General features: G+C 43.9%; 1 protein-coding gene across 11 annotated transcripts in view; it reads left to right on the forward strand.

Moving 5' to 3' along the window:
- The window catches only part of CSMD2 (CUB and Sushi multiple domains 2), a 519,932-nt gene that overhangs the window by 432,244 nt on the left and 63,863 nt on the right, over positions 1–23,825 (forward strand). For all 11 annotated transcript variants that reach the window (XM_079985202.1, XM_079985205.1, XM_079985206.1 and 8 more), the window contains 8 exons: positions 963–1,058; positions 2,926–3,129; positions 4,352–4,476; positions 9,501–9,597; positions 12,367–12,471; positions 14,185–14,303; positions 19,093–19,162; positions 21,012–21,128. In XM_079985202.1, the coding sequence (XP_079841328.1) occupies positions 963–1,058; positions 2,926–3,129; positions 4,352–4,476; positions 9,501–9,597; positions 12,367–12,471; positions 14,185–14,303; positions 19,093–19,162; positions 21,012–21,128 (933 nt within the window). The remainder of the gene's footprint in view (positions 1–962; positions 1,059–2,925; positions 3,130–4,351; positions 4,477–9,500; positions 9,598–12,366; positions 12,472–14,184; positions 14,304–19,092; positions 19,163–21,011; positions 21,129–23,825) is intronic.

Raw genomic sequence — 23,825 nt, forward strand, 5'->3', positions numbered from 1 at the left:
TTGCAATCCATCCTTTGTGTTTTGGGCTCTGCACACCCATGCGACAAAAGATATCTGAATTACACAGGGACATGTCAGCTGTGGAGTGTGATCCCACCAAATGGGGGCCAAACATTTTCATAGTTTATGACCTATAGGCTTGCAGCAAGTAGAGACTTCCTGTATAACTCACTCCCCTTCCCAGCCTGAGTTGCAAGAGGGAGGGGAATCAAAACACCTGGAGCCACCCTCCACCTTGCTCCTCAGGTGCTTACCTCCACTCTTCTTGCTGGGCTGGTAGAGAGCTCTGGGGCTGGGCCAGCATCTGAACAGTTGACTACAGGCTTGGCAGACCCCTGCCCCCTGACCACATCCAAGCTTCCAAGCAAGGAGGAAGCACTCTGTGCAGAGAGCATTATCAGGAGCTCCTCCAGCAATGGAGCAGCATGGTCCTACAGCATTCCCATCCAGGTAACTTTCCAGATGCCACATCACCATCATCATATTTATAACCTGCCTTTTTTCCCTGACAAGGGAGTCAAGGCAGCTTTCAGATATAATAAATACAGTCAATGCCAGTGCTGGATGCGGTCAAAAGTGGGTGGAGCAAAGACTTAAGATTTGACATTTTGCATAAGCTGCTTTCTATACACACACACACCTCTATCCTCCATCTAGGCAAGCAAGGATATGTTCCAGCCAAGCAAAAACACTCAATGAGGGTGCAAAACCAGACCAGCAAGGAATGTGGCTGGGGAGAGAGTGTGGCCTCAAGGGAATCTGACAAGCAGGATAAAGAGGCTTGGAGGACCTCCTTTGGCCTCCAAGCCTGAGGTTCCCCTCTCCTGCCCTACAAAATTCAAATTGCCACCTTATTGGCTTGCTGCACCAGACCAATCCTGGCTTCACTTAGGTGAGAATAGTGCTTTATTGTATTTTCTTTTGGAGTTGTTATTTTTGTTGTGTGCTTTCTCCTTCCCTAGGTGAATCTTTGCCTTTGGCCACCACCAACCAAATCCTCATCAAGTTCAGTGCTAAAGGTCAAGCCACAGCCAAAGGTTTCCATTTTGTCTACCAAGGTAGGCAGAGATATCAATAAGCAAACTGGAATGGAGGCATGTGTTGGGTAGTGTGGAAGCCATCAAGGGAGGGTCACTCGGGAGAGAGTTATTTGGGAGGATCATAGCCTAAATCCCACCAAGCAAAGAGGAACATGGTTGTGCAGTATATTACAAGGAGCAGTTTTAAATCCAGAACTAATCTGGGCTGAGTGCTCTAGTGTTAATGCATTTATGCCAGTCACTCCTGCTGTCCCGATCTCTCCTCAGGTGTGCCCTGATGAGAAGACCACTCACTTGTAATTGTTCTTCATCATTCCCTCTAGTAGTGAGCTCAGCTTGTGAGTGTTAACAGAATTGTAGCTCAGACAAGGAGGGCCAGGGAAATAGAGAAAGTGACCAGCATACTCAGGGGAATGAGGAGGACAGAGCACAGTCAGCTGAGGACCAAGTATGCTCAGTGGCCAGAAAATGCTAGCTGTCTGTTGAGTAGGGATACAGAAAACCAGAGAAGGAAGTGAATGGAGCATCCTGGAAGAGAGGATATGGCTGGCTGGAACCCTGAATAGGAGCGCTCCACATTGAAACATTTTGTTGCAGGTCTCACTTGTCTATTTTTCTTTTGAAATGCCCACACCCTTTCCACTAAAATATGCTCAAAGCTATATATATAGCTACCCCTGACTAGTCACAAAATTCTGCCTCATTCTGAGCGTAACCAAGAAACAGTAAGCCACCTTGAATCCCAGTTTGGAAGAAAAGCAGGGTATTCTAGCTATGTATCTCCATATCCAGGTGGGACAGGTAAAGTCTACTGCCTGAAACCCTTGAGAGCTTCTGCCAAGTCAGTGCAGGCCATACTGAGCTAGGTAGACATGGACTCTGACTTGGTTGCTTTGTTTCAGCCATGGCTTCCATCCGCAGAGAACAGCAGGGTTAAGAAGGTGCCCAGTTGTATGTGCCTTTGTGGAGAGGAGACTGCCTCTGTGTGCTTGCCTTCTGGCTTTGGTCTAGATACCTCTCTTATTGCGAGTCAAAACACTGCTTTTATATTCTTTTGACAATTTTACTCTAAGGGAAGGAAAAATAAATCTTTCCCTGTGGTGTTTTTCAAAAGCTTAATTGGGAGCCCATAATTAATGACAATTCTGGTGTGCATGATTTATCCCAGTAGGGAAAGCATACAAAGTCATCAGATGTTCCTCCCTCAGGAGGGCTTCATAATTTTTGATAGCCCCTAGATATCCTGGGTAGCTCAGCTTAGTTGCAAGCTTGAGCCTCCGCAGGAAGGCTCGACCCTGATTTCTTTTGATGCTTTTTTGCACTAATCAGAGAACCTTTCAGTTGACTCTCGTACCTAATTATGGGGGAAGAGATTTTGATAGCAATTGTTAATGATTTAACCGAATCAAAGACTCTGATGAAGTCAAATAAAAATTGCCGCCTTCCCTCCAGAGAGTTAATTGCAGCCTCTCCTGGGCTGCACAATCGTTTCTGATTGCCTTTTGGAGAGGAATAGCAATGGGAGCAATCCCCACCCAGCATCTGACCTCTCTTAAGTCCACATCAAACACCTTTCCATTTGGACGCTGTCTGCTTTGATGGCTAGTTCTTGCCTCCTTTTGCTGGCCACATGCAGGAGTGGGTGGATGGCTTTAGCTGTATCAGTGTGGCACGTATGAGAAGTTTTCAACAGCTGAGGATTAACTCCAACAGCAAGGCAGGGAGTGAATTTCTTGTGTCTGTCTAATGTGTGTGGAGGGGTGAATCAACCTGAGGAGCCACATTCATTCGAGAGGCAACCTTCCAGGATTATTGCTTTAAGGATTTGCTCATCTTAGGCATGTATTCTGCTCTGTAACTTTCTCCCCCTGTCTGTTTGTTGAAGCTGTCCCACGAACTAGCGCCACGCAGTGCAGCTCTGTGCCTGAACCCCGCTATGGGAGGCGGATAGGCAGTGATTTCTCTGTGGGGGCTGTGATCCGGTTTGAGTGCACTGCTGGTTATGCCCTCCAAGGATCCCACAGCATTGAGTGCCTGACAATGCCCGGAGCCCTCGCTCAGTGGAATTCCTCTGTGCCTACTTGTGTTGGTATGTACCTATAAAATCTGGAACAGCACTGAACATGACTACGGATTTGTAATCTGTTCAGTTCCAAGATTCCTGGAGGGTCTTGGGCTTAAGCTAGGATTTGAGCTGGTGCTAGCACAAAGGAACAGGAGGCAGGGACCCCTGCTTTCATTAACCATGCAAGGGAGCAAGGCTAGGCACACCATGCTGATAAACAGACATATCCTAACCTTTATGTGTAAGATTGAAGGGGAAGTTGGGCTGCTTACTCTTCTTTGGCATTTTCTCCGCTGTTTCTGATGTGAATTCCATTCCTCCAAAAGCACCTGTCCGCTTGACGAGATACCTTTCGGAAACCAATAATTCTGAAGGCTCGGTTTCTTGTTGTTCATATTGCCCCTGTCATTAGAACTGGCTTCTAGCCCATTTCCAAGTGCAATTCAAGATTCTGGTACAACCCTAAAAGTCCTAACTGCCTTGAAGACATGTTACCTGAAGGTTGGCTTCCTCTCACAAATACCTATTCAGGCCTTAGAACAATCTTCAAAGGCCCTTCTCCAATAGCTCATGCCAAATGAAGAGCGAGAACTTTTTCTGATACATAATGAATGGCTATACTCTCGGGAGTACAGAATTTTCTTTGCATGCAGGAGGTCCCAAGTTTAACTCCCAGTATTTCCTGGTAAGACTGGGAGTGAACTGTGCCTGAAACCTGGGTAAGCTGCTGCCAGTAAGTGTAGACAATATTGAGCAAGACTGACCATTTTTATTACTTAGGATAAGACAGCTTAATTGTCCCAAGGGAAGGATGCACAGCATAGCTGTCAACCTTTCCCTTTTCTTGCGAGGGATTCTATTCGGAATAAGGGAATTTCCCTTTAAAAAAGGGAAACGTTGACAGCTATGATGCACAGCTCAGTGCTTTGCATGCAAAAGGCCCTAGGTTCTATTGTAGAAATTCTGGTGTTGCTTTAAGCTTTGTTGCATGGATGTTATCTGCGGCTGCAGGCACCACACTGCATTAGATTTTATGGTTTTATGGTCTAATTATTTTTTAAATCTTTTTGTAAGTGTCCCAGAGAACCATTATTGTTGGGCTGCATATGAATGTTATGAATAAATCTTAGGACTTAGGGGAAAGTGAAAGCCGATAACAGTGTTGATAGAGAGTAGTAGCAGCCTGCTAGCAATTAGGAAGCCTCATATGGAATAGACCTGTAGCAGCCTCTCTTCTATGTTTCAGTGCCCTGCGGTGGAAACTTAACTGAGCGAAAAGGCACCATTTTGTCCCCTGGGTTCCCTGAGCCCTACTTGAACAGCCTCAACTGTGTATGGAAAATAACCGTCCCTGAAGGAGCAGGAATACAGGTAAAACATTAGAGGAATGCCCTGTTTGGTAAGCTCACTTGAAGGACTTGTACAGCAGTCCCAGCCCAAAAATCCCAAGAGCAATAAAAACTCCTTCCTGATGTAGCCAGATATGTCAGGATGCTAAATGGGACCAGGAGCTGAGAACTTCTGAGGCCTTCATGTAATGAGCTCCGCTGACTGCTTGTCCACTTCCAGGTGCAATGCAAAAGGTAGTCAGCAATGCAGGGGGGGGGGGACCCAGAACAGGTCTAGGGTTGCATAGGGGAAGGGGGTATGTTGTACAAGGGTGAATCATTGCACTAATATAATGAGAGACTTCACTCTTGGCCAGAGTACAGCTTACCTTTAATGGTCTAAACAGCAGTGGGCCTAGGTATCTGGAGTGACAGTTGGAGTAGTGTGCATTCTCCAGCCCAGGGTCTCTGGAGTTAGTTGCTGAAGATGCTGGGGCCAGAGTTAAGGTGTGAATTTGAGCACAGGTGAGGGCAAGGAGCAAACTGCAGAAGGCAGAAGATGCTGGCTGTGCTCTGCCCCACAGTCAGAGGCAGCAATGTTTGTGAATACCTCTTGCTGGAAGACACAGAAGAAGAAAATGATCTCATGCTCAGGTCCTGCTTGCCGGTTTCCCACAGGTATGTGGTTGGACACTGTGAGAACAGATGCTGAACTAGATGGGTCATTGGTCTCATCCAGCAGGCTCTTCCTATCTTCTTATCTTGACAAGGAAAAGTCAGAAGGCCAGTGTCTTTATGATAGGCCTGGCCAACACAGAAGTCCATTTTGCCAGCTGTCAAATTTGGTGCATGAGGCTGATTTTGATATCTAGCCTGTGGAGCCAAAAAGGTTCCTCACTCCCGGCTTAGGAGAAGAATGAATCAGTCTGATCAAAGCTATCTAAGGCCCTGTTCTTATCTGCTTTCTGCTTTGAGTCCGACTTTGATTGGACAATGGTTGGGCACTGTCTGCTTCCACTATGAGCCTTGGGACTCATCTACATTAGTTACACCAGATGGCGCTGTGGAGTTCTGTCTTTCATCAACTTGATTTCTCCCTTTGAGGTTTACAACGCATTTTTCTGAAACACTTTTCTGATGTGTCTAGATCCATAGAACTGCACTGGAGTTACTCCACAAGCTACATAACTTTTCACATTTATTTCAGTGGGACTTAGATGCAACTAATTTAACCTAGATCCAGTGTATTATGATGCCGCTATACTTGTTTGCAATATTCTTAATAATAAAAAATGTATTATTATTATTTCTTTATTTATAGCAACTGCTCTGCTTTGGTAGACAGGGAAAGGGAGGCAGAGGAACAATTAGTGCCAGCAAGTGAAGCTATTTACAACTGCCGAACTAGCAACTGGCATGTGTTTCTGTGGGTGCTCCAGCTAATTAACAGATCGGTTTTGTTCTGGGTTTGTTTCCCCTCCCGCTATGTTTAATTTTGCCCTGGATATCTTGTGACTTGTTTGCATTGTTATCAGTATTTCCCACAGGCATTGCAAAGGGGAAAGAGAGAGGTGGGGGGGGGGGATACTCACTTTAGCAGAGCAAAACTGTTGGAACAGTTGTGGTGGAGTTGCAAAGCATTTGGCACTTGCAATTTCAAAAGGTGATAATTCATTCATTAATTTAAGCAGGGAGGGAAAGAAAATGAGGAGAAGAGAGAGCAATATCCACTAATGAAGCACTGCTTTTTCTTTGCGCCTTTTGTTTGAAATGCAGTGGAGAATTTTGAGATTATCCTCAGCGAAGCTGCTAATGGATTTTTGGAATATATGCAAAAAGAAAAAGCAGGGCTGGATTAAGAACTTTAGAGGCCCTAAAAATTTAGAAGATTGTGGTGCCCCCATAATTCAAATTCTATTTAAAAAACAACACAATAATAAATGGTAAAATAAAGTTTTATTTTTGAAAATGAAACAAAACCTATAGTAAGATGGAAGGGAATGTCTATTTTTTGTATACGTTCACTTTATTTATATTTGAATTTTTTTCTCCTACCTTTTCTAATTGCAAAGTATTTGATCAGATCCTCAAACCTAATCTTATGTAACATGTCTGCTTCTATACTTAGTAGAGATAAGGCACTCGACCTGTCTTGTTGCATAGTAGTTCTGTTGGGATTTTCAACTGAGAAAAGGAATATTCAGCTGAGTGATTTATGATGATTAATGTTAAAAATCTGGCAATGGAAAATTTCTGTGGTGGCCCCCTTCCCTTGATGCCCTAAGCACATGCTTATTTCACTTAATGGTTAATCCAGACCTGGGGAAAAGTGAAACATTTAAGCAAAACATGACTTTATTCATACAACAGAACTCTCTTCCCACTTCCTGCAATACCACTGCAGCGATTTTCAGGTTTTCTCCTGGAGAAAGCTACCTAGTGTTTTTCAGAAGCTTATTAAGGGCTCCTAAATGAGCAGATCGGGGACGCAGGTGGCGCTGTGGGTAAAAGCCTCAGTGCCTAGGGCTTGCCGATCGAAAGGTCGGCGGTTCGAATCCCTGCGGCGGGGTGCGCTCCCGTCGTTCGGTCCCAGCGCCTGCCAACCTAGCAGTTCGAAAGCACCTCCGGGTGCAAGTAGATAAATAGGGACCGCTTACAAGCGGGAAGGTAAACGGCGTTTCCGTGTGCGGCTCTGGCTCGCCAGAGCAGCGATGTCACGCTGGCCACGTGACCCGGAAGTGTCTCCGGACAGCGCTGGCCCCTGGCCTCTTAAGTGAGATGGGCGCACAACCCCAGAGTCTGTCAAGACTGGCCCGTACGGGCAGGGGTACCTTTACCTTTTAAATGAGCAGATCAGTCGTGACAGATACGATCTCCTAAAAGACAGCTCGATCACTGCTGCTGATCCTCCTCTGCCATGTGCAACCAAAGGGGAATGTTGAATGTGTTCTTGGAAACAGTTCACAGAGTGCAGTGGTGAGGCCCAGAAGTCCTGGCCAGCCAGTCTTCTGTGTGACCTGAGTGTGGACTCTTGAATATGCTCAACTATCCATTTCTTCTGTGCAGGGCTCCTTCAGCTGCCTAGCTGAAGTGCTCCTCAGAGGAAGAAAGTACAAAAGCTGCCACAATCATCAAACCCTCTTATAGCAAAGTCAAGTCGCTTTGGAAGCTAAATGGGGCCACCCCAGAATGCAGCTGTTGCTTCTGCATATTTGGGGGTGCCCTAGATAGGAAGAAGTACAGAAGTTTGAAAGCTGAAAGGGAAAGGATTGGTTCCTTTTGAAACAACTCGCATGATAGCTTGTGAGCTTACGAGATGTTTATGGCAGCTGAGCCTATAGAGATATCGGACGGGGGAAATAGTCTGCAGAAGCTAGAATCCAGATTGACTTCATGAGCCTTGTCAGGTTGAGAGCAACTGAGACCCAAAATGTTTTGAGTTTCACTCGCCCAGAGAATAGGCAGGTAAGAGGTGACATGACAGGAGTTTATAAAATTATGCATGGCATGGGGAAAGTAGGTAGAGAAAAGTCTCTTCCCCTCTCATAACACTAGAACCCATGGACTATCAAAGAAACCGAATGTTGAAAGATTCAAAAGAAAGCCCTTCTTGGCACAGCACATGGTTAAACTATGGAATTCATTCCCATGGGAGGCAGTGAGGGCCACCAACCTCTCCCTTATACCAGTAAAATGTTCTGGTTTAGGGCTGGCAGACTTCCAGTGCCATCAAATGCAGAGGGCTGTTCTGTGCTTTGAATGGGTGCTGGTTTGGAGACTTGCAGAACATGCAGCCAGTGTCTAGGACGAGGCCCAGCTCCATCGGTGCCCATCCCTTTAGACAGCTGTTAACCCCTGTTTTGTACCGCAGGTATAGGTTAAGTGGTGACAAAACAAGAGGAGGCATTGGAGATGAAAGCATTCTTGATAGCACAACAGAGGCAGTGTTAGGCCAGTGAGGGTTTTATGTAATCATCCTGCTCACTAGCACTTCTGGTATGAATTATTCATCCCAAAGGCAGCTCTTCCCTGGGTGAATTAATTTAGATCCCTGGCAGAAAATACAGGCTGATCCTTCGTGAAATCCTGCACATGAGCATCAAATTAGAAGCTTACAATGTTCGTGCCCTTCCAGTGTGAGGAGGGGAGCTTTGGGGGTCAGACAGGATGGTGAGAGGGAAACCCCCCCAAGTCTTGTTTCTGTAATGCATGAAATTATTATTAGGGGGATAATTATGCAGATGCTGATTTGGCTGGAGCAATTGGTAAAGACTCGGTGGAGGTCATTAGCATTTCAGTGAGATGGATTCTAAAGGTTTTCATGTTTTTGCTTTTACTTTAAAGTCCCTGCAAAGTTGTTATTCAGGATAAGCAAGCTAGAATGTCAGAGATAATGGTTTATTATCACTCTTGTGACACACACCTTTTCCCTCCACGGCATTTGGCAGAAGAGGAAGAACTTTGCACAGCTGTAGCATGGATCAAGCACTTCCTAGAGAATGTCCAGGAAAGACTGAGAGAGACCAAGTTAGGGCTGGTGTATACTATTGTCAGAATCAAGTGGTGAAAATTAACCTGGATTTGTACCACTTGAGGCTCCTAGGGGAGCATGTCTAGTATCCTGTTCTTGCAGTAGCCAGCCAGATGCACACAGGAAGCATGCAAGTGTTTCAGGGAACCCTGAGTATCTTGGGCATTTAACACGGTTTCCTCAAACAGAACATCACTAACGGCAGGCGAGCTTCCTTGGGAAAAAACACCACTGGCAACTGCAGGGGCCTGCTTAAGAGCATGCTGCCAGCTTTGGTCTGGCAACAGGGGAGCCCAATTGACCACATGCTAATCAAGTCTGTGCCTGGTCAAAGCTTTTCAATGCACTTCAGAGTGCCCATCAGGATCCTGACAGATAATTCAACATGGAAAGGATTCTCTGTAGGCAGAAAAGTATGCCAATGGCTACCTCAAATGTTTTGTTTCTTTTTACAAAATTAAATTTGGTTTACTAATTAAAAGGCAACCCATATCATAATTTTTCAGTTCTTTTCTTTTCTCCCTCCCTCTTCCCAGATTCAAGTGATCAGTTTTGTGACAGAACAGAACTGGGATTCCCTAGAAGTCTTTGACGGTGGGGATAACACAGCCACCATGCTGGGCAGCTTCTCAGGTGAGTTCTGAAGTGGACACAGAATGGGCCTTCACTAACTTGGTGCCTTCCAGATGTTTTGGACTACAACTCCCAGCAGCCCCAGCCAGCTTGACTTCAGTCCAGAACATCTAGAGAGCATCAGGTTGGCCTTTGCAGCTCCAGTGTTGACCATTCACCAAGCTTGCCACCTCCAAAGTAATGAAAGAACACCCAAGACAGACAGAGGACATAAAGATTCCACTTTCCCTCCATTGCAACTTCTCCTCCAGCTGGGCTTTGAGACTTGCTTCCACGGTCAAGCACAGAAAAGCCTTTTCTTTGGCGGCTCCCTGCTTGTGGAATTCTGTACATAGGGAAGCATGCTTTTTGTAAACATCACTCTTTTTTTAAGGTACCCAGGCTGCTGGTCCTTCATTGGGAGGGCAACTAGTTACATCTGTGAACTCTTTTTGTGTTCAAGCTTTTAAGTGGGGTGTGGCTAGGATTGTGTTCCTTTTCTATGTATGTATATATATAAATATATATATTTGGGTGAGCCGTTTAGGTCTAATTTTACTGCTGTTTTTGTATGTTTCTTGTTTTCGCTATTTATTGAACCCTTTGATTCCATTGAGACAAATTATGTTAAAAAAGGATGAACAAATATAATAATCTATTAATTAATGACAAAAGTACAAGGCAGCACTTGCACAGTCAAGGTGGAGAACAGGTTGAACACTCTTACCCCCATACATACACAAACAAATTTCTCCCTCCCATGCTTTGCATGTTAGAAGCAAGCACAAACTTGGAAATACTACATTTCACTCCAAATACTGAATTCCAGCCCGACTTTATGGCTGCTTGAGAAGGGAAGCCTTTTTGTCATTACTCTTGCCAACACAAACTAGCTGGCATCCTGTGGTCTGGTTTAGGCTTGGAGCAGTGCCAACATTTCCAAATTTAATACCCCTTATTTTGAAGGGGTCAGTTGTGCTAATATTTGGACCTCTTCCCCATCTTGTTCCCTACCTGACTTCTGTGAATGATGTTACTTGGGTGAAGGACAGTGTCGTGTTCACTTGAGAGCAGGGTCACACTTTTTGCCCTACTTCCAACATCACATCTGCCACCTTCAACAATGGTGTGTTGTTTGTACCAGTTGTGTGAACTCTTGTTTGCACATAAAGGCGCCACATGATCAGGACACCTGTACAACTGGGTCTCTCAGTTGTGTAGGGCAACTGCACATGATGAAGAGTTTGTGCCTTGAAGTTGTTTTGCAGGCATCCATGTGCAGTACATGGTTCTTGGAGGAAGCAGATGTGATGTTGGATATAGGGCTTAAAGAATTGTGTTGTCCTATATGTCAGTAATGCATGAACGGTGCTTATGTGGAGTAAGAAACTAAGTGGGCAGTGGATTTTTTCAAAACAGGAAAGTGCATCAAAGAAGCAAAGCTGAGAGTGAATCCGTTTGCATTCCTAAACCACAGTCGGAGTCTCTTGCCAAAGCTTTCTGAGCCATTTTTCCACAGAGTTTCATCCATTCCCCTCCAGAGCTGCCTTATTCCTTTCATTTCAGGACCCCAAGCTGTTATTCAGCCAGCAAAGAGGGGAGAACAGTGCCATGAGGGGTCCTCTGTGACTCCCCCCCCCCCGGTAACTTCTCATCTCCAAATCCTTTTCTATATCTGTTAGTCCAACCGGATAATGCTTTCTGTGATGAGAAATGTGTCTCTGCGCTTTGAAAACTACATTTCTGAGTATCCCTCTGCTGGCCTCTGTGAAGCTTGATCAAAAATGAACCATGCTGCCAAAGTTAAAGGCTGCCTTCTCAGACACACAGATGCAATCTCTGATGTGTTCTCAGATAAGAGTCAGGCTTTGCCCTGCAGTTCTTCAAGACCAATGGGATAGAAGGTGTGCAGAGCAGCCCCCTAAGTCTAATTCATTCTTCATCCTTTTAATACAGATCTATTATGGGGACATCTGCTGGTAGTGTGAAATGATTGTTTTACTGGCTCAGTAATGAGCTGTTGAAGCGCTAACCTTCAGGATGCTCACACCTTTATAATTGTGTGTGCACATTAGGGATGTTGGAGAAATTTGGTTCAGTTCACTTTTTAAGGTGAGCCTACCTAATTTGCACTTCCTGAAACAAAACACAAACTGTAATGTAGCTAGCCATCAAAATTTGCACTTCTCTGAATTTTGCAGTTCTATAACTGACCAACCAAGCAAAATGTGGTACAAAAGGCATGTGTGTGTGTGTGTGTGTGTGTGTGTACACACACACACACACACACACACACACACACTGTATATGGAAAGTGTGGCTAGAAATGCATATATTAGTGAAAACAAAATACAAAATGCCTTATATTCGGGGAAGTTGCTTGCAAAACTGTATAGGGCAAAATTGCAAGTCTATTAAGAGAATGTGCACTAAAATGCTACTGGTGTGAGGACCATAAAGAGAGAATTGCAAATTGGTGCAGAATTATGGCAAACTGAAGCTAAGATTGGAAATAATGAGAAACTGAGAGAAACCAGAAATGACAGATTTGTCTTTTCCTAATGCACAAAAGACCTGCCTGCCTCCTGTGCTAGATGGGACCCCACCACCACCGCCAAATCCCCTCTTCTAGCCTTACTTTCCAGGGTTTAGGGGTGGCTGGAAGGAGTGGAGGGAGGACACCTCCCCAGATATGGTGAGTGGCTCTGGAAATGGTCCAGATCCTCTCCAACATTTCTGAAACACCCTGGTAACGTCTCTGCCTCTTGTGTGCATGTGTTTCTCCCCTAGGAACCACAGTCCCTGCACTGCTGAACAGCACCTCCAACCAACTCTATTTGCATTTCTACTCCGACATCAGTGTCTCTGCTGCAGGATTTCACCTTGAGTACAAAAGTAAGGATTCTTCTTGATGATGCTGTTCCAAGATGTCCAGGTTGTAGCTTCTGCTGCGAGAGCAATTACTTTCAGGGTTGTGCACACTTTGTCGCAGTGATCATGCAAATACAAGATTGAGAAAGGGTATATGATGTGGAATTTAATATAATTTGAAACTTCAGTGTATAAAAGTTAAAATAAAGCCAAGCTTCCAGATCTCATGACTGAAGAAAGGGGCTGGGGGATATGCAGGTGGTGACTGGGGAATGCTCAGAAACCAGAGAAGATCATTGGGTGGAAACTAGAATGGCCATTGCATAAGAGTAGTCGATTTCAACCACTGAGCTTTCGATAATGTGCTACCAAAATGAACATATTTTTTTAAAAAAGGAAATAAAGTAGCCTTCATAAATAAAATGGAAAGGTAGGCCAGTAGCCAAGATGAAGAGCATGGTGAAAATGCTAGCAGCCTTCCCCAAAATGATGATATTCCAAGTTCTAATATTTCTGAATTAAAATTGGGGGCATTCTTCTTTGATTCCTGCAATGTTTTATTTCTTAGGTGCTCCAGGCAGGAATGAGAGATGTGGCTTGTTAGCTGGAGATGGCAGGGAATGTGTTTTATGCACATGCTTCTTTATGTGTTTTAATGCATGCATAAACCACCCTTGATCCAAAAGAAGAAGCAAGAAAATGGATTTCAAAGTGGTCAACAGGAAAATTTCAAGATTCCAAAAATGTAACACAAACCAGCAACACAATGCAGCTAACAAGTGGTGCAAAAATCACCTGGTGCAGACAGCACAACTCCATGAGGCTTTAAAGCTCTTGCCAGTTCCCTGGCTGATGCACCATTGATCACAAAGACGTTAAGTCCTGCAACTCAGCTGCTACTTTCACAGCCAAACGTCTGGCTGAGAACAGCAGAGCAGCTGGACTGCGCCTGCTGCGCCCGTCATAGTGGCTGAAAAGTAAAGTGCCAGTGCCAACCGCTGGAGGGAATCCCAAGGGAGAGGTCACTTTCAGAAACGAGAGCAGCGTTCTGTTACTTTTCATTCACCAAACAGAGATCAACAGCAGACATGATACACACAGTTCCATACGGAATGTGTATAGGCTTAGTACATCTGGTGGTGCTTTAGAATTGGAGGCTCACTTCACTTAAACCTGGTGGGGGAGTTCTTTTTATGGCCAAACTGGACACAACGCTATCACGTCAATGCAGTTAGTGTGTCTAGTTTGTAAAATGTAATAGCTGCTGCAGGGTCCTGCTTGAAGCTTTCCCACAGGCATCTGGTTGGCTGCTGTGAGAACAGGATGCTGGACTAGATGGGCCGCTGGCTTGATCCAGCTGCCAGTTCTTAGGTTCTTATGAGCAGCACCACTCTAGACTTAGCTGATTAATCAGCTGTGTGCCAGTAGGGATGGAGGAGAAATTTGTGCATTTAATGCAGACCTATCAAATGTGCACTTCTCAGACCAATGCATGAAGCAAAGCACAGCTTCTTCAGTGGCAGCTAGGACTCTGTTGTCAGGTTGGTGTGATTTGGGGGTAATGGCCTCATGGGCCAAATTGAGACTCATGCTGGGACTGACAAGGCCAGAGGTTCTCCTCCCAGCCCCAATCTACATCCTGATTTGTACACTTCTGACAGAATTCTTGTGCGCACACACACACACACACACACACACACCAGCTACCCCCATTCACCTCTTCTTGCTTTCTTGCAGCTGTAGGCCTCTCCAGCTGCCCAGAACCCACTGTCCCCAGCAGTGGTCTGAAGATCGGGGAGCGATACTTGGTGAATGATGTTGTCTCCTTTCAGTGTGAGCCAGGCTACGCACTCCAGGTAATGAGTGTTATTGAGTCTGTGAAGTGTTTCACTTTGCAGTGAAAACTGTGGATATGTGAGCTGCCCATGTGTGAGTTGACAGAGCTGACTGAAAGAGATACACAGGGATCTGTGATGTGACAGATTCAGGGGAAAACAGGATGGTTAAGGCATTTGAGCATTGCAAATTCTTATATGAAGTGACCTCAGCTTTGGTTTGAATGTTTTAAAGCATGAGTGTCCTGGGCTGCAGTAATCAGCTTGATTAAATAAATATTCCAATCTAACGTTCCATTAGATGCTGTGATGTACCTCTTGAGATTAAGACAATATATTTCACTCAAACATTATATACTATAACTATGGGCAGAGTTTTATATGCCAGATCATGGGAAAGTACCCATAAACCAATGGGTGGATTTGATATAGTTGGGCAAATCTGGAAACAGCCGAATATAATGAATTATAATGAAAGTAGCAGTGTTCCTTAAAGACGGTGAAATATATACAGTGGTGCCTCGCAAGACGAAATTAATTCGTTCCGCAAGTTTTTTCTTCTTGCGGGTTTTTCGTCTTGCGAAGCACGGTTTCCCATAGGAATGCATTGAAAATCAATTAATGCGTTCCTAGGGAGACCGCCTTCAGACCAGATCCGGGAACAATCTGTCCCCGGACCTCTTCTGAAGGCTGGCGGGGGGAGAAGGACTTTTCTCCCCACCGCCAGCCTTCAGAACAGCCTTCTGAAGGCTGGCGGTGGGAAGAAAAGCCCTTCTCCCGCCGCCACCCTTCAGAAGAGTTCCTGCAGGGCTGCCTAGGCTGCGGATAGCAGCCTGTTGCCCGGTGCGAGGGACGCTCTGAAGCAGAGCGCCCCTCGCGCGGGGCAGACATCTGCAGCTTGGGGAGCCCTGCAGGACTTCCCCGCAGGGCTCTCCAAGCTGCGGATAGCAGCCTGCTGCCCCACACGAGGGGCGCTCTTAAGCAGAGCGCCCCTCGCGCGGGGCAGACATTCACAGCTTGGGGAGCCCTGCGGGGAACTCTTCTGAAGGCTGGAGGCGGGAGAAGGGCTTTTCTTCCCACCGCCAGCCTTCAGAACAGCCTTCTGAATGTTGGCGGTGGGGAGGAAAACCTTCCTTCCACCGCAAGCCCCGGGAACAGAGGAGAATCGCTGCGCGCCTTCTCCTCTGTTCCCGGACCTGTCCTGAAGGCTTGTGGTGGGAGGAGGGCTTTCCTCCCCACCGCCAACATTCAGAAGGCTGTTCTGAAGGTTGGCGGTGGGGAGGAAAAACCCTCCTCCCACCGCAAGCTCCGGGAACAGAGGAGAATCGCTGCGCGCCTTCTCCTCTGTTCCCGGACCTCCCACCGCAAGCCTTCAGGACAGGTGCTGCGCTTCCCCACTGTCCCCGGAGATTTCCCTATGGGCTTTCGTCTTGCGAAGCAAGCCCATAGGGAAATTCATCTTGCGAAGCCGCTAAAAAACCGGAAAACCCTTTCATCTTGCGGGTTTTTCGTTTAGCGAGGCATTCGTCTTGCGGGGCACCACTGTAGTGAGTCAATGAATAGATGGGTTTAAGTAACACGATACTTTAAGAAGGATTTGGGGGGGTCTAAGGAAGGCTGATGAAGTTCTAGGCCTAATAGACAAAACAAAAACTGACTGGATGGCATCCACCTGAGAGTTCTCAAACAACTCAAATGTGAAATTGCTGATCTTCTAGTAAACATATATAACTTGTTCCTCAGATCAGGTTCGATACCTGAGAACTGACTTCTTCATTCAGTGCATAGTTAAACTGTGGAATTTATGCCTACAGGTAGCAGTGATGGCTACCAACCTAGATGGCTTTAAAAGATGATTAGACCAATTCATGGATGGCAAGGTTATCAATGGTTACTAGCCACAATGGTTATGTTCCACCTCCACTTGGAGGAGATTCACAAAGATCAGGCAGGCTTTCTCCCGGGTAGACATATATCTACCAATGTAAGGAATATAATTGACATTATAGAAATGTTGACAGTGAATATTAATACAAAGGCAGTTTTAATCTTTGTGGACGCGGAGAAAGCCTTTGACAATATATCTTGGAAATTTATGAAGAAGAATCTCCATGGGATGGGGGTAGGCCAAAAGTTTGAAAATGGTATAAGTGCAATTTATTCTGAGCAAAAGGCAAAGTTAATTGTAAATAATGTGGTCGTGGATGAACTACCTATTGAAAAAGGGACACGGCAGGGGTGCCCAATATCCCCATTACTTTTTATATCGGTCCTGGAGGTTTTGTTAAATATGATCAGGGGGGACCAGCTGGTAAAAGGGATTCAGGTCGGAGCCAGACATTACAAATTGAAGGCCTTTGCAGATGACTTAGTATTGACCCTGCAAGAGCCAGACACTAGTACCAAAGGAGTTCTAGAATTAATTCAAGTATTTGGCCAGGTCGCAGGATTTAAGTTGAATAAACAAAAAACCAAGGTACTGGAAAAAAACTTAGCAAATGTTGAAAGAGAGAGATTCCAAGAGGAAACTGGGTTAGTGGTGGCAAAGAGTGTAAAATACCTGGGGATTAACATGACATCTAAGAATGTAAACCTATTTAAGGATAACTATGATAAGTGCTGGACAGAGATAAAGAAAGACTTAGAAATATGGTCGAACCTGAAGCTTTCCTTGTTAGGTCAAATTGCAGTAATTAAAATGAATGTATTGCCTAGAATGTTATTTTTGTTTCAGACATTACAAATTGTTGATAAATTGGACTGTTTCAAGAAGTGGCAGAAAGATATATCTAAATTTGTCTGGCAGGGCAAAAAGCCCAGAGTTAAGTTTAAGATACTTACCGATTCTAAAGAAAGAGGGGGGTTTGCCCTGCCGGACTTAAGACTGTACTATGAATCGGCAGCTTTCTGCTGGTTAAAAGATTGGCTACTTCTTGAAAATGCAGACATTCTAGACTTGGAAGGATTTGACAATAACTTCGGTTGGCATGCATATATTTGGTATGACAAGGTTAAAGTGAATAAGGGTTTTAAAAATCATATTGTTAGGAAAGCACTATACAACGTTTGGATTCGGTATAAAGATTTATTGGAAAATAAAATTCCCAGGTGGCTTTCACCAATGGAGGCCAAGGAGGTAAAGAAACTCAATATGAGAACTAATTGGCCGAAATATTCTGAAATTTTAGAACAAGAAGGTGGTGAACTTAAACTACAAAGTTACGAGAAAATAAAGTCCAAGGTACGAGATTGGCTCCATTATTTTCAAATAATGGAGGCCTACAAACAAGACGGGAAAATTGGTTTCCAGGTGGAGAAATCGAAATTAGAAACAGAACTGTTAGAACCCAATACTAAGAATTTATCAAGAATGTATAACTTGCTGCTGAAGTGGAATACAATAGATGAGACAGTGAAGCCAGCTATGGTTAAATGGGCACAGGACATAGGTCATGACATCATGTTTGCTGACTGGGAGCAGTTATGGACCACAGGTATTAAATTCACGGCATGCAATGCCCTACGAGAAAACATTATGAAAATGATTTACAGGTGGTACATGACCCCAGTCAAGCTTGCGAAGATTTATCATTTGCCCAATAACAAATGTTGGAAATGTAATGAGACTGAAGGTACCTTCTTCCACCTTTGGTGGACCTGCCCGAAGATTAAGGCCTTCTGGGAAATGATTTATAATGAGATTAAGAAAGTGCTTAAGTGCACATTTCACAAGAAACCAGAGGCATTTCTCTTGGGTATGGTCGGCCAGCTGGTGCCGAAGAAGGATAAGAATTTCTTTTTGTACGCTACTACGGCAGCAAGGATTCTCCTAGCAAAGTATTGGAAGACACAAGAGCTACCCACGCTGGAGGAATGGCAGGCGAAAGTGATTGACTTTATGGGACTGGCAGAAATGACCGGCAGAATCCGCGACCAAGAGAAAGAGACTGTGGAAGAAGATTGGAAGAAGTTTAAGATATATCTTAAGAGTTACTATAAAATTGAGGAGTGCTAAAATGCTGAGGGAGAGGAAGACGTAGAATTGCAGCGGTAAATTGTGTTTAATTTAGGGTGAAATTGAAAAGGAGAATGAATTTATATTTAATTGGCTAAGAAGGGTTGCTGAATAATTGTTTAAAATAAAGGATGCAAAAAGGAGAAGGTATGGGGAAGTCCGGGAAAAGAAGTTTATGGAAATAAGGTAAAGAAAATATGAATTTTTGTGTTTGTTTTTATGTTGTTTTTGTGTTTGTTAAAAACTTGGAAATTAATAAAAAAAATTATTAAAAAAAAATGTTCCACCTCCACTAACAGAGGCAACATGCTCAGGTCCTGTTTGCACTCGGTTCCTGTTTGAGGGCTTCCCACAGGCATCTGGCTGGTTGTTGTGAGAATGGGATGCTGGACTAGATGGGCCTTTGGCTTGATCCAGCAGGCTCTTCTTATGTGATACATTATATGACACAGATTAGGAAATTCCAGATTAATCTGACAACTAAATTTTATTTTTGGGAAAGAAATTGAACTGGATTATTTAACCATCCTTTTAGCTGTCTAATGTATTCATGTTTATATATTGTTTTGGTCTTTAATGTGGTTTTGTACAATTTATAAATACGTGATTTATTTTTTAAAAGCACACACCATGTAAATTAACTTAATTTAGGATTCAAGTCTGTGTATATATCTTTTTTGTTTTTTGTAGTGCAAAATATAAACTTGCTTTGGTGCTCTCACTTCTCATTAGGACTTTTTTTCAGTTCTTTCTCTATCCCACCATCTCATAGTCTGCTTTCCTTCCTTGATTCAGGGACATTCTCACATTTCCTGCATGCCAGGGACTGTCCGGCGCTGGAACTACCCTCCTCCACTTTGCATCGGTAGGAAAAGTCCACCATGAAATTTATTTTAAGACCATCTCATCCTAGAGGGACACCCTTGTAGCCTCCTCACTATTTACTATTTGTTTTTATTTCATTTAAAGGGAGCTTGGTGATGTCCTGGCTGCTTAAGGAATCCCTTGGGGGAACCTAAACTGATAATCTGTTCTGCTTGTTGATTCTGTTACAGTGTTGGGGAACCTCTGGCCCTTTGGTCCAATTAGGCTCACCAGGCCTCCCTGTTTTGGCCAAGCGACACACACTGCTCTATGCCTGACATCATATATCACAGGTCTGGGCTGAAATATTGTTTGTAGGCACCACCAATCAGCTGGCGGACACTTGCAAAGCCTTTTCCACAGCGCTTCGCAGGCTGAATGCAGAATTTCCTCCCAATGTAAATAGCAGCTTCAGAGGAATGGTTTTCTCAGGCCCACTGGGGAGAATAAAGGGTTATAAGCTCTTTTCCCCATTCAACCTTCCCATTCAGCACAGCTGCACTGGGGTGCAGAAGGAGCAGAGTTTTAACCCAAAAGCCTGATAAGTAGGTTCCCATTTGCAAAACCACAATGTAAGAAGGTCCGATGGTCTGAAAACCAATATTGCAAACTAGAATATTGGTCTGCAATGTAATTGAGTTAGGCAATTCGGCTTTATAACAGCTGAAATCAGAAGCCCATTTTCCCACGAGAGTTTGTCTTTCATTGCTCCTTTTGAAAATCAGGATGCTTAATTTGGTGCATAAATATGCATTTGAATCTCAATCTGTTAGCTGCAGAGAGAAATTGCCTTTGACAGCTACACACACAAAGGCGCACACCATTTCATAGCAGAGAAACTAGATTGGAGATTTTTCAAATATTTTTTATGCCACACTTAGAAAGGCACAAGCTTTGGTGAAATGTTCATGAGTCCCTACAAGCTCGACTGGCTGTTTCTTCTTCTTCTTCTTCAATCCAGATGTTATCCTTTTTTAATAATTGAGGAGGAGTTCCATTTAAGTAGACATCAAGAGGGTGGGGAGTTACAGACTAGCAAAGTCAGCAGAAAAAAAATACATATAATGAGCCATTAAATGGAGGGAAATCTGTGTTGTCAGTGTCAGCATAGATTAAAAGCACAGGCCTCCATGTTCTATTTTAGACTGTGCAAGGGGGGGGGAGACCCAAGAGGATTTGAGGAGACTTTCATAGGTGAATGAATATAGAGGAATTAGGAACAGCGAGAGCCCTGAATTTAGGTTTGGGAAATGAAAACTGGACTCTGCAGTTCAGGTGAGAATGGTTATGGTGGTGGAGCTAAATCTCCCAAAATTACCCACCTCCCAAAAATCAGTAGTGAAATTGGGAGGGTAGGGGCATTATGCCATATATTCTCTCAGAGGGCTGGATTTTACAGTAGTCTGAAGTACGGTGCAGAAGAAAATAATTTGAAATGGAGATGTTGGAGATTGATCCTGAGACATTCTTCACACAAAGCACGTGTTCCACTGCTGAGCTGTGATCCCTTTGCCTGTGTCCTCAGGATAAAGGGCAAACAATATTGTAATAGGTTTATTTTTAAGTGGCAGCCTTGTGCCTGGTGTTGCTGGGGATTCCAAGAAACGAAATAGTGTAGTTTGGGAACTGGTGGTTAAAATCAGCGCTGTTTTAAAAGGTTCAGTCTGCCATCTTGATTCCGAACGGCATCCAGCTGTACCCAAAAATATATGAAAACCTGCTCCTTGATCTCAGGAATCATCATGCAAAATTATGTTACAATGCCTTAAGATGTTTCCAAGGGTTTTGCAAACAGCTTTCCAAAATGCAGATATTTGTTCCTGGCCACCTTCTTCTTGCTTATCTAACAGCTCAGTGTGGTGGGACCATGGAAGAGATGGAAGGTGTCATTCTGAGTCCCGGCTTCCCAGGAAACTATCCTAGCAACAGCGACTGTACGTGGAGGATATCCCTTCCGGTGGGGTTTGGTAAGAGAGTGCCCTGTGCTGTTTGCATCTCATCAAAAGCCTAATGAATAAATCTATTTGCACTTACTGTTGTTAGGCTGACCTGAGGTTGAACAGGTTTAGGTCTTGTCTACACAAGGCTTATCCAAGCTGACCTTTTCCACTACTCTTCCAGGCACAGGTCTCTGCTTAAAAGCGCCATGACTGAGGGTTTTTTTTTTTTTTTGGGGGGGGGGGTTGCCCCAGAACTTTCCCTATGAAAATCTGCTCTTTAGCACTCAATCAGAGCAAATGTCTATGGGTTTTAATGGGGAAAACTGAAGCAAAAAAGGGGGGTGATCAGAAATGGAGCTTTCAAACACAGGCCATGCCTGGAAAAAGCAGAAGAAAGTAAGTGGACATAAGCAATAGTCTGAAGTTGTAGAATGGGTTGTACCACTTAAGAGAGCAAGGTGGGGGTGCCATTTTTAAATGCTCATCCTTTTATATAAAAACCCTGTGCAAGCAACCGCTGTGCAATTTAAAAAATGAATAAATTAAATAATAGAAGGAAATCATAATGATGTGGAGAAATCATTCTAACCATTCTAACCCAGTCTGCCCTATCTGAATCTATTAAATTTCTTATGCAGGGAAGCATCCAGAAATGGAATTCTCCACCTATAGTTTGAAATGGTGCAGTCCATTATATCACCTCTGGACTCCTCTACCTTCTTTCTTCTGCATTATGTAGAACTTGATGGCTTAAACCCAACCTTTGCCAGACTGGTTTCCCCCAGATGTTTTGGACTACCACTCCCATCAGCCTCAGCCAGCACTGTGCTTGCTGATAGGCTCTGTAGTCTAAAACATCTGGGGAAACCAGGTTGATGAAGGCTGCTTTCACACACACACCCCCCCCACACCTCATTCTTAGAAACTGTCCTCCCTTCCTTGAGGGTTTCTTTTAAAAATGTAGTGGCTGTTACATGCTATAATTTACATGTTGTGATCTCTGAAGTTAGAGAAAATCAAATCCGCTCTAAGGGCAGAGCATGCCTTTGTCCCATATAAATCAACTTTTTAGAAACAAAACAAAAAACTCATGATCAGTTAGCCAAATTTGGCCAAACTTAACCATTTTTTAATGAATGTTGTAATTTTTTTATGTGTCTGTTTACTTATTTATTTTATTCTTTGGATTTTGTGCCTGTCATTTACCGTAAGGTCCCAGGGCAGGTTGCAAGGAAACCATGGTACAACTTAAAATTAAATAAAACCAATAGTTAATACAACACCAAAACTATAATTACAAGGAAGAGAATAATGGTAGTGTCCAAAGCATATATCTCAGCTGTCAAAAGGCCAGGGTAAAGAGGCATGCATGTGTAATATGAGTGGGTAGGTGACAAATTGTGATAAAAATAAGAACATTCTTAGTTGGATGCAAAAGTTTCTTATAATTAGCTATCTACAATATGAGCACCAAAGGGGATTGCGCATCCCTGGACCCAACCCCAAATGGCGAGGAAGCTCCAGTAATCCATATTCAGAGGGTGCAACAGATAGGAAGCAGGAAAAGAATATGGAAGTTCAAAGTAAGGGTCTAGTGCAGTGTGGGCCAAACTTGGCCCTCCAGCTGTTTTGGGACTACAATTCCCATCATCCCTGACCACTGGTCCTGTTAGCTAGGGATGATGGAAGTTGTGGTCCAAAAACAGCTGAAGGGCCAAGTTTGGCCAACACTGGTCTAGTGGCTTCCCTCAGTGACAAACTGCCCAGACTTGAGGGAGAGAGAGGCATCCTCTCCAGAAACATCTGGTTCCCAGGATCCAGGATGATTATGTTCTCTGGCAGTGCTTCCCCTTTCACCCTTTTAACCATAAACCTTTTGGACTTGTGCCAAATATATGTGCCTATATTTTTAACTGTGCTTCCATTACACTCATCACATTTGCAGATGACACCAATCTGGGAGGGGTAGCTTATGCTGCAGAACACAGAATCGGGATTCAAAATGACTTTAACAGATTGGAGAACTGGGCACAAGCTAACAAAATGAATTTTAATAGGGACAAATGCAAGGTTTTACAGTTAGGCAGGAGGAAGCAGCTGCACAAATATAAGATGAGGGACACCTGGCTTGCCACTAGTACGTGTGAAAAGAATCTAGGGGTCTTGGTAGACCACAAGCTTAGCATGAGTCAACAGTGTGATGCAGCAGCAAAAAAAAAAAAAAAAAAAAAAAAAAAAAAAAAAAAAGCTAATGCTATTGTAGGCTGCATCAACAGAAGTATAGTGTCTGGTTCAAGGGAAGTAATAGTACCACTCCATTCTGCCTTGGTCAGACCACACCTGGACTACTGTGTCCAGTTCTGGGCACCACAATTTAAGAAAGGATATTGACAAGTTGGAATGTGTGCAGAGGAGGGCAACCAATATGATCAAGGGTTTGGAAATGAGGAGCTGGGTATGTTTTGGGGATTAAAGCCAAATTCTATACAGTTTTGTCAAGCCCAGGGATAGTTGAGGAATTTGATCTTTGCAAATCTTTCCGATGTGAGCTGCACTTCCCATACTAACATGCAGATCTGGACATAGCTATCTGTTGAATTTTTGTTACTTTTCTGAATGTCATGACACAGTCCTCATTTCAAAAAAAGTACTGAAATACATTAAAAATGTGTATTGAGGGGCATTTGAAAATAAGTAATTAAATGTGAATTTTTATGCATATTT

Source organism: Podarcis cretensis (assembly GCF_951804945.1).
Source record: "Podarcis cretensis genome assembly, chromosome: 8".
In the NCBI taxonomy this organism is placed as follows: Eukaryota; Metazoa; Chordata; class Lepidosauria; order Squamata; family Lacertidae; genus Podarcis; species Podarcis cretensis.